This window comes from Equus quagga, chromosome 11 (assembly GCF_021613505.1).
Source record: "Equus quagga isolate Etosha38 chromosome 11, UCLA_HA_Equagga_1.0, whole genome shotgun sequence".
NCBI lineage: Eukaryota > Metazoa > Chordata > Mammalia > Perissodactyla > Equidae > Equus > Equus quagga.
Genome location: NC_060277.1, coordinates 94,278,901 through 94,288,755, shown reverse-complemented (window position 1 = coordinate 94,288,755; position 9,855 = coordinate 94,278,901). Strand labels below are relative to the sequence as shown.

The window sequence follows — 9,855 nt, the reverse complement described above, 5'->3', positions numbered from 1 at the left end:
GAGGCTCCCATCTCTCTCCACAACTCAAATCCTCAAACAGGGTAGACCTCTACTTGAGACCTGTTTCTGCCAATGGGGCAATCGCTGCTCTGAAGGGAGATGCTAGCTATTTCTAACCCCTGTTCAGTGTTTCATGCGCACATCTGCCCATCTCCCTGATGTTTAGGGTGGGCAGGTGAAACTAGCAATGGATGTCTGACCTTGGGCCAGTCACTAATAAGCCTCATTTTCCCCAGTATAGTTACATGCTACCCTCAAGCCCTAGGGGTAGGGGAGTGGGGGTGTTACTCTTCCCCCAAGCCCCTGCCTCACCTCAGGCCACACTACTTTAGGACCTCAAAGCACTTTCACCATAAAGTTCCCCTCCCTTATCCTTTTTATTTCCCAGACAAAGGGAAATGACTCACCCCAAAGTCACCTCGAGTGGGTGGGGTGGTGTCATACGAGCAAACAGGGAGTCCCTAGGGACATCCTCACCCCCATGGAAATTCCTTTCCCTAGGGGTATTCTCCCTAAGGGGAGTAGAAGGGAAAAGGGGTCACGTTTCCTTTTGGTCTTAGGACTTGGCCCTGCAGCAGAAGTTCAGCTTAAGCTCCTGACTCCGGGGTTATCTCCCTCCTCTACTTGTCGTCTCTCCCCGTGTCACCAGTAACCTCACGGCGAGGGCAGTCCTGAAATCACGTGAAGCCCTCACGTTTGCAAGGTTTGCAGAAAGAGCCTGTTAGCTTTGATCTCCCAGGGAGCAGACACGCTTGCCAGTCCCTGCCCAGGAATTCACATGCCTCTGCCATACAGGCTTTCCGAACACGCCACCCTCACTCTTCAGCGCACCCCGCCGTGCTCTAAGCTCCTCCCCGGTCCCAGCAAGAGTTTTTGCAAGGCAAAAAGGGGGAAATATACGCAATCCGCCCACTTTGTCCGTGGACTACAAATCCCGACAGACTTAGCGCTACGCAGGCGCACGGAGCTCAACGTGCCTACTGTTGGAAAAGTGTGTCACTGGGGCACGAGGCGCTCCCTGGGATCACATGGTACCTGCTCCAGTGCCGCGTGCGGCCCGGGAACCCTGGGTTGCTGGCGCCTGCGCAGAGCCCTCTGTCCCAGGGAAAAAGGCTGGGGCAAAAGGCGGCTGAGATTGGCAGAGTGAAATATTGCTGCCGAGGCAACGTAGCAGAGCACACGTCTCGCTTCTTTGCGCCTGGGTGCCCCGTTTCTCCCCATCACCTACTTACTTCCTGACTGCAACCTCTCTCCCTTTGGAACTTTTGCACCGGGAGCTCCAGATTCGCTACCCTGCAGCGCTGCGGAGCCGTCAGGCAGTGGCACCCCGTGCACTGCAGAGACCTGACCCTCCTTGCTACCTTCTAGCCAGAAGTACTGCAGGCTGATCCCCCTCGCCCCTCCTCCCCCATACTCTCTGCTCTTCCCATGCAAAGCAGACCTCCGTTGCCTCAGCGTCCTACCCTTCTGCAGGGCTGCAGTTCGGCCACCCCAAGACCTTGCTGCAGGGTGCCTCGGATCCCGATCGTGAGCCGCGGGGTCCACTCCCCGCCCTCAGCCAGTGCCCAGGGGGCGACGGCGGCAATTGCAACCTCCAGTTTGTGTCAAGGTCCAGTTTGAATGACTGCTCTCACCTGGTGAAGACATGACGACCCTGGACTCCAACAACAACACAGGTACTGAGGTTCCTTTACCCTCATCCTTTCTCTGTCACTGTCTCCTCACTTCCATCTGTGCCCTAGGACAACGGGAACTTTGTAAGGAACTGGGGACTCCCTCGGCCCGGGGATTTGCTAGCGCGCTGAGGGGCCTTAGGCTGGGAGTTCCAGAGCAGGCTATTTGGCCTGGGAATGCGCCCACAGGCGCCCCACCACCGCCTCGGAGTCCCAACGCTCCCTTGAGCCTGAAGGACTCGGATCACGGGCAGGAGGAAATGGAGAGCGGGTACGGGTGGTGAGGAACCGTTGAGAGGGACTGGGAGCTTTGGAGCAGTGCCCTGAGACGCCCCCATCTGTCCACCTCCTGCAGCTGTGGCCTGCCTGGCCTTCTCGGAAAGAGACCCCCTCCTTCCTCTCTTCCTCTTCCCCTAGTTCCCGCAGGCTCAAGGGAACCTGAGAAGGAGTGGGGCGATCGGGGCTCCTGGCAGGAGGGGCTGGGGGAATGGGTCGGATCTCACTGGGGAATCCTCAGTGACAGTAGAGAGCGGCACTTGAGGAGCCGGGAGAGTGGTGCTCGGCCCCAGGGAGGACACCCACAGCTCCCGGGTGGCCCGGAGGGCTCACATGGCTGCGGAGCCGGGCCCACGTGCTGCGTTTGTTTTCATTCAGCAGAAGCCGTGGCCGCCACCTCATTGGTCGTTGCCTCCCGGCCCCGTTACATAATGAGCTCCGCCCCTCCGGTCGCCCCGGCAACGCGTGTTCCATTCTCTCCTCCCCTCGGAAGTCCAGGCCCAGCTCGCGTTCGGGGCTCACCGGACAACCCCGACGCCGGGGAGGGGCGGGTCAGGGGCGGGCCTGCGGCTCCTGATTGACGGGAAATGGAGAGGGCGGGGCCTCGAGTTCCGGGGTTCCTCGTTGGGGAGCCACGTGCAAAAGGCACACGTGGAGCGGCGACGTGAGGCCGGCTGAGGGCCCAGCTCCCGCCCCGCCCCGCCGAGATCTGGGTGAAGCTGAGCTGACTCACCGCCCCCGCCTGCCTCCTTTTCCTGTCCGCCTGCCCGGCCCCCCCTCCTCTCTGTCACCCAAGCAGAGCGGAGTAAGATGGAGCTATCCCTGACCTCTCCTGGCCTCATGTTTACACTCCTCAAAGGGATCTCAGATGTAGCCACCCTTCTCCTCACTCTTTTCTTCTTCACTCCCTTAGCACCTAGTTCACTGTACTGCCTTTACACTCAGCTTCTCCACATTCCAAACTCTTTCTGTTCCCCAAGCATCACTTTTCTTAGTCCTGCAAACACTCTTCTCCTACTCCTACCAAACAAACAGCAGTCTGCCCCCTAAGGAGGCAAACAACTACATCCCAGAACATCGCTAAAAAGATCTCGTCTCTTTCATGGTTTTTGTTTTTTCACAGAAAGGAAAACTGAGACTCCTAGAAGGGAATTGATTTCCTCTAGGTTACAAATCAAGTTGGTGGTGACAGATCTCAATCTAGAACCAGACTCTTTTGAGCATCCTCTCATTTCCAGGTTGGAAATCTCTTGGAGGAAGGTCTTACTCCCCTTTTGGGGCTGGGTGAAGTAGGTCAAGTTCATTCACAGACAAATAAATACCCCATCCCCCACCTCAGCCCTGAAACTGCAGGAGCTGATCTGTTGTGCAACTCTTTACAGGGAGCTGGGTTCACCCTGACCAACCTTGAGCTATTTTAGGGCTGCCCTGCCCAGCTTAGTGTGTGTCAGTGGGTGAGCAAGACATGTGCCTCTGGCGACACGGTGACATGGCCTGTATCAGCTCACACATGTCCTGGGATCCTCCCTTCTCCCTCTCTGCTAGGTGCTTGGCAAGGGTGTGGCAGGCAGGTCACCTTTGTCTCCTGCTAATACCACGGGAACACGGCCACCTAGTTGGCAATGTAACCAGAAGGCCAAAGTCCCTGAGTGGCCAGAAAGCCAAGGTCATTGTCACCAGGCTGAGAGATCTGGAAGGGGGAATTCCAAAGCCTTAGGCTGAACAATTTGTTCTTCACTTCCACTTCTTGCAACTTGACTGCTAAGTCCTTCCTGGACTCAGAGGTAGAATCCACTCTGACTCATATTCTTGGAGGCCAGGTTCAGTACCTTCAGTTTTCCAGTTTTGGGCGAATGTGACTGTTTCACTCTTATAAGACCTCCACTCTCCTCACTGTTGGCTGGCTGCCCCTCCATGGTCTCATCCCTGGAATGGTCTTTGTGTTAAAATCGGCAGCTGTTTTTTTGGGAAGCCTGGGCATTATGAATGCATTTCAGCTGCTTATCCCATCCCCTGGTCTGCTGCTGGCAACTTAATTCATTAGCTGTGGTCAGTATTCCCCAGGAAGGCACCCAGGGCAGGGGGCACATATGTGAGATGCCCACAGGGGTCATCCTCTACGGAACTACCACACATCTAAGGCAGAAGCTGAATGTACCCTGCAAAGGGTCGTGGGTGTTGCTTGGCCGTGCTATGTCTAGTATGTGTTGGGGAGTTGCTTACTGTCGCTCTTCTGGGGACCCCAAGATTAGGGGTTCCACATGGTTAACTTCTGAGTGTCCAGCAGTGTTGGGGGAGGCAAGTGGGGAGTGAGCAGGGTGGTGTCCTAGGACCACAGATATATGGCAGCTGACACCACCTTCTCTTGTGTTCTCTTGCCAGGTGGTGTCATCACCTACATTGGCTCTAGTGGCTCCTCCCCAAGCCGCACCAGCCCCGAGTCTCTCTACAGTGACAGCTCGAATGGCAGCTTCCAGTCCCTGACCCAAGGCTGCCCCGCCTACTTCCCACCGTCACCCACTGGCTCCCTCACGCAGGACCCAGGCCGCTCCTTTGGGAGCATTCCACCCAGCTTGAGTGATGATGGCTCCCCTTCTTCATCTTCCTCATCGTCGTCTTCCTCCTCCTCCTCCTTCTATAATGGGAGCCCCCCAGGGGGTCTACAAGTAGCCCTGGAAGACAGCAGCCGAGTATCCCCCAGCAAGAGCACCAGCAACATCACCAGTGAGTAAATTTCCAGGTGAATTAGGGGAAGGGAAGGTGGCCAGGCTTAGATTGGGAGTTGGGATTCATGTGACACAGTTATTCCCAGGGCCCACCTTGGCCTCAGGTGTTTCTCCTAGAGTTGTACCAGCCTCTGTCCATCCCAGTCTGGTCCTTCGAGTGCCCCCTAGATACTGGAGCTCCTCTTCAGCTTTTCCCCCAGAATCTCCAGCCCAGAAGACCCCCATCTCTGGCCACTTGGACAGCCCTCCTGCTCACCCGCTGCCCCTCTTCCCACAGAGCTGAATGGCATGGTGCTACTGTGTAAAGTGTGTGGGGACGTTGCCTCGGGCTTCCACTATGGTGTGCATGCCTGTGAGGGCTGCAAGGTGAGGCCGGTTACGGGTAAGGTCAGGGGCAGGCAACCTCCTCCCACAGGACACATAGGCTTTGCCTAGACGGAGATGCTCACTTGCTGCTCCTGCCCTCCAGGGCTTTTTCCGTCGGAGCATCCAGCAGAACATCCAGTACAAAAGGTGTCTAAAAAATGAGAACTGCTCCATCGTCCGCATCAATCGAAACCGCTGCCAGCAGTGTCGCTTCAAGAAGTGTCTCTCCGTGGGCATGTCTCGAGATGGTGAGGCGACACTGTCATCCCACACACCCTCTCCCTTCCTTCCACCTAAAGTTTCTGAATTAATCCCTCCCTTAAAAAAAAAGTCCCAAATGGAGATACATCGTACTGTGAGTCTCATCTGCATAGGGCATGCCCATATTTCATCCTCTTGGGTAAAGACACACTTCTTGCCCATTAGTGCCTCAGGTTACCTCCTACTGCAATCCCTACTTGGAAAACCCCCTCAATGGGCGTGACCTTGCTGGTTTAGTTCTGATGTGGAACCCCCAGCCTTCAGGGTCTCGCTCTTTCAGGAGGAAGGAAGGAAGAGAAGCATGTGAGTGTGTATGAGAACTTCCTGACACTGCTCTCATCCTGTCACAGCTGTGCGTTTTGGGCGCATCCCCAAACGAGAGAAGCAGCGGATGCTTGCTGAGATGCAGAGTGCCATGAACCTGGCCAACAACCAGCTGAGCAGCCAGTGCCCGCTGGAGATCTCGCCCACCCAGCACCCGACCCCAGGCCCCATGGGCCCCTCCCCACCGCCAGCTCCAGCCCCCTCACCCCTAGTGGGCTTCTCCCAGTTCCCACAACAGCTGACGCCTCCCCGGTCCCCAAGTCCGGAGCCCACAGTGGAGGATGTGATATCCCAGGTGGCCCGGGCCCACCGAGAGATCTTCACCTATGCCCATGACAAGCTGGGCACCTCACCTGGCAACTTCAATGCCAACCGTGCATCAGGCAGCCCTCCGGCCACCATCCCACATCACTGGGAAAGTCAGGGCTGCCCAACTGTCCCCAATGACAACAACATCATGGCTGCCCAGCGTCATAATGAGGCCCTGAATGGTTTACACCAGGCTCCCTCCTCCTACCCTCCCACCTGGCCCCCTGGCCCTGTCCACCACAGCTGCCACCAGCCCAACAGCAATGGGCACCGTCTATGTCCCACCCACGTGTACCCGGCCCCGGAAGACGAAGCACCTGCCAACGGTCCACGGCAGGGCAACTCCAAGAATGTTCTGCTGGTGAGGGCACTGGACTGAGGGGGCAGGGGGCCTGGAAGACAGGATTTAGCACAGGGCAGCTGGGTGTGCCTGGAGGCTAAGTGCAGAATATTCTCTTCCCAGGGGAGGATGCTCAGCCTTGCAGTCAGGGCCCTGCCTGGGAATCCCTGATCTCCACCTGGCACCTGATTGCTACTTTACCTGAAAGCCCAATTCTCCAGGGCCAGGGCCCCTAACCCAGGAAGAATCTGGGGACCAGCCATGCTGGGGGAGCCCATTTGAGCCAGCCTGGTGATATTTCCCTCCCCAAATCCTTCTCTCCTCCAGGCATGTCCCATGAACATGTACCCACACGGACGCAGTGGGCGAACCGTGCAAGAGATCTGGGAGGATTTCTCCATGAGCTTCACTCCCGCTGTGCGGGAGGTGGTGGAGTTTGCCAAGCACATCCCTGGCTTCCGTGATCTTTCTCAGCATGACCAGGTCACCCTGCTTAAGGCTGGCACCTTTGAGGTGAGTTACCCTTTGTGCTCCTTGCTCTTGACTTTGGGAAGGATCCAGCAGAAAGGCTTGCTGTCTGGGGTAGGCATGGGTTCTGAGAGGGTTTGGAACCCCAGTATCTTTGTCCTTACAAACTGACTGAGGAAGGAGGGGGCAGGATCCCTCCCATTTCTGCCTCAGGATGGCTAGGACTTCTGTCATCTCAGCTGGGGTCTAATCACATCCCATTACCTTAAAATAACACCTTAGGGTACACTGCTACCCCCATCTAGGCATGAGCAGATTCACTTCAGTGAAGTGCCTTGCCCAAGGCCACAGGCAGTGACAAAGTTGAGACTCAGATTCAGGCCTGCTGGACACTGAAGCCAGTGGGATGTTCCCCATCCTTCCACCTGGGCCCCTCCATTGCCCATTCAGAAACTACCCCATTCTTTTCTGAGAAATCTAAGGCAGCATCAGCAGACCTCTCCAAAAACTTTAGGGGCAATGTGGCAAGTGCTCCTCCCACCCCACCCTGGATAACTGTCCCCCCTTTAGGTGCTGATGGTGCGCTTCGCATCGCTGTTCAACGTGAAGGACCAGACAGTGATGTTCCTGAGCCGCACCACATACAGCCTGCAGGAGCTCGGCGCCATGGGCATGGGAGACCTGCTCAACGCCATGTTCGACTTCAGCGAGAAGCTCAACTCCCTGGCGCTTACCGAGGAGGAGCTGGGCCTCTTCACCGCGGTGGTGCTTGTCTCTGCAGGTAGGTCAAGCTCTCGCCTGAGCCTGACCCGGGGGAGGAGGCGGACGCAGTTCAATTCAACACACCTTTTATGGAGTACCTACTCTATGCCAGGCTCTGCACCGGGCACTGGGGATACAGACATGATTCAGACACAGTCTAGCTTGGGAGACAGACTCATGCCCGACTAATTATAAAACAGTGAGATAAGTGTCACAGTAGAAGCATGAACCAAGGGCTTTGGAAACACAGACAACTATTTCTGCCTGGGGGAGCTGGGGAAGGAGGTGATACTTGAGTGGGGCCTCAAAGGACAAGTAAGATATTGCCAGGCAAAGAGAGGGGGAAGGGCATCCCAGGCAGAGGGAACTACGGAGCAAAGAGCAAGGGAGCCTGGACATGTTTGGCCTCTTCAGGGAAGGAGAGTGGCCTGGTGGGGTGGGAGGTGACCAGCCCTGCTGAGCCCATGCTCCCAGTGCTCAGACACCTCCTGCTCTCGGGGCAGAGGCCTGGGAGAAGGAGTCGTGCTCCCCGCCTCCTCCTTCCCCGTCAGCCCTCTCAGGGGCTTCCCCGGGAGAGGCTGCATTGCCCGCCACGTCCTCACAGACCTCCGGTTCCTCGTCAGAGGAGCTCAGGGAGCCTGCCTCACTGCTGTCGTCTTCCCCACAGACCGCTCGGGCATGGAGAATTCCGCTTCGGTGGAGCAGCTCCAGGAGACGCTGCTGCGGGCTCTTCGGGCTCTGGTGCTGAAGAACCGGCCCTCGGAGACTTCCCGCTTCACCAAGCTGCTGCTCAAGCTGCCGGACCTGCGGACCCTGAACAACATGCATTCCGAGAAGCTGCTGTCCTTCCGGGTGGACGCCCAGTGACCCGCCCGGCCGGCCTTCTGCCGCTGCCCCCTTGTACAGAATCGAACTCTGCACTTCTCTCTCCTTTACGAGACGAAAAGGAAAAGCAAACCAGAATCTTATTTATATTGTTATAAAATATTCCAAGATGAGCCTCTGGCCCCCCGAGCCTTCTTGTAAATACCTGCCTCCCTCCCCCATCACTGAACCTCCCTGTCCTCCCCTATTTAAACCACTCTCTCCCCCCCTCATTCTCTAGCCCCCCGATTTGTTCTATTCCTGTCTCAAATCCAATAGTTCACAGCTGAGCTGGCTTCTGTGGTGTGTGCTCGTTTGGGGGCTGGGGTGGAAATACTGCCAAGGCTGGGGGCACACCTCTCCATCTGGTCAGTTTGTGGGATGGATACTCTGCCAGCAGATGGGAGGATACAGGGAAACATCACGCAAGTCTAAGGGGGGGCTGCCCAAGGGGGTTATTTTCATCATATATTTATTACATAAATATATAGTAAAATAGACGAGCAACAATTACCATAAAAATATCTTTCTTTAAAATCCTGACCCAAAACACAACGGGGTGAAAAATCGCACATAACAGACATACTGATTGTCAACGTGGGGCAGGAGTAGGAGCCCCTCCAAGTCACCCCTACCGGCCCCACCCCTCCCTGGGGAAGGGACCTACCTCCTTCCCTGTTTCTGGCCACGACCCCCCTCCCTCCACCCCAGCACCAGCTTCTCATACATTCAGTAGCGCCTCCAGGGAAGTGTCCTCCTCCCCCCACCCAGGAGTTCCCAGGGCAGGAATTACTGTCCCCCTTATGGACGGTGTCTATGTCACATGCCCTGCCCTCTCCCAGCCCTGTAGACCCGCCACCAGGGGAAGGGGTAGGGGCTCCTCTACCCCCACCCTCCCCAAGTCTGAGCAGGGAGGAGGCTGGATGAGGTATGTGTGTTATGAGTGATGGGAGGGGGAATACTGAGATGGAGAGGCGGGTGGTGGGGGCGGGGTAGTGGTCATGGCTCTGGCACCCCCTTGTCCTGGCCTGGCCCCCTCATCCTATTCCCAGCAGCCCCTCCCCCCACCAATACTGCACCTGCTGCCCCACCCTGCCTGCCCTAGTGCCCCGGGCCAATACTGGGGGAGGCATGCTAAGCACCCACATCAAGGCCATCCCCCTCATTAGCACCAATGGCCCCCAGGAGAGGGCCCTGTCCCTCACTTCCAAAGCAGGGACTGGGACAGCTGCCTCTCTAGAGCAGGTGCGTGGCGCTCCTGAGTCCCCCTGGCTCCTCCCCCACCACGTGTACTTGCTCACACATTCACGCAGAGAAATGCACACATACACTCCAGATCACCGAGAGTAGAGGGGGAGGGGTCAGGGTTCAGAGTGGGGGATCACAGCTCATAAGATTGGGGAAGGGCGGGGGGATTTCCAAGTGCCTGTAAGAGGCCAAGCCTCTTTAAGGCCTTTTCTCCACCATGTCCATGGCTGAGAATGGG

General features: G+C 56.9%; 1 protein-coding gene across 2 annotated transcripts; it reads left to right on the top strand.

The window, feature by feature from the left end:
* The first annotated feature begins 1,076 nt into the window (after positions 1-1,076).
* NR1D1 (nuclear receptor subfamily 1 group D member 1) lies at positions 1,077-8,659 on the top strand. Of its 2 annotated transcripts, none has more exons than XM_046675731.1 (9): positions 1,077-1,374; positions 1,474-1,676; positions 4,332-4,673; positions 4,953-5,041; positions 5,145-5,289; positions 5,653-6,296; positions 6,603-6,788; positions 7,314-7,524; positions 8,173-8,659. In XM_046675731.1, the coding sequence occupies exons 2-9, from the start codon at positions 1,646-1,648 to the stop codon at positions 8,370-8,372; spliced, it is 1,848 nt and encodes a 615-aa protein (XP_046531687.1). In that variant the 5' UTR covers positions 1,077-1,374; positions 1,474-1,645; the 3' UTR covers positions 8,373-8,659. The 2 variants fall into 2 exon arrangements, with proteins under 2 accessions (XP_046531687.1, XP_046531686.1); XM_046675730.1 differs by having other exon boundaries at positions 1,456-1,676.
* The last annotated feature ends 1,196 nt before the right edge of the window (positions 8,660-9,855 follow it).

Bases quoted from the DNA above. Each gene is read 5' to 3' on its own strand.
- NR1D1 (XM_046675731.1), top strand. From the start codon at position 1,646: ATGACGACCCTGGACTCCAACAACAACACAG. The intron at 5,042-5,144 runs GTGAGGCCGGTT...CCTGCCCTCCAG, and splicing joins ATGCCTGTGAGGGCTGCAAG to GGCTTTTTCCGTCGGAGCAT. The intron at 7,525-8,172 runs GTAGGTCAAGCT...TCTTCCCCACAG, and splicing joins GGTGGTGCTTGTCTCTGCAG to ACCGCTCGGGCATGGAGAAT.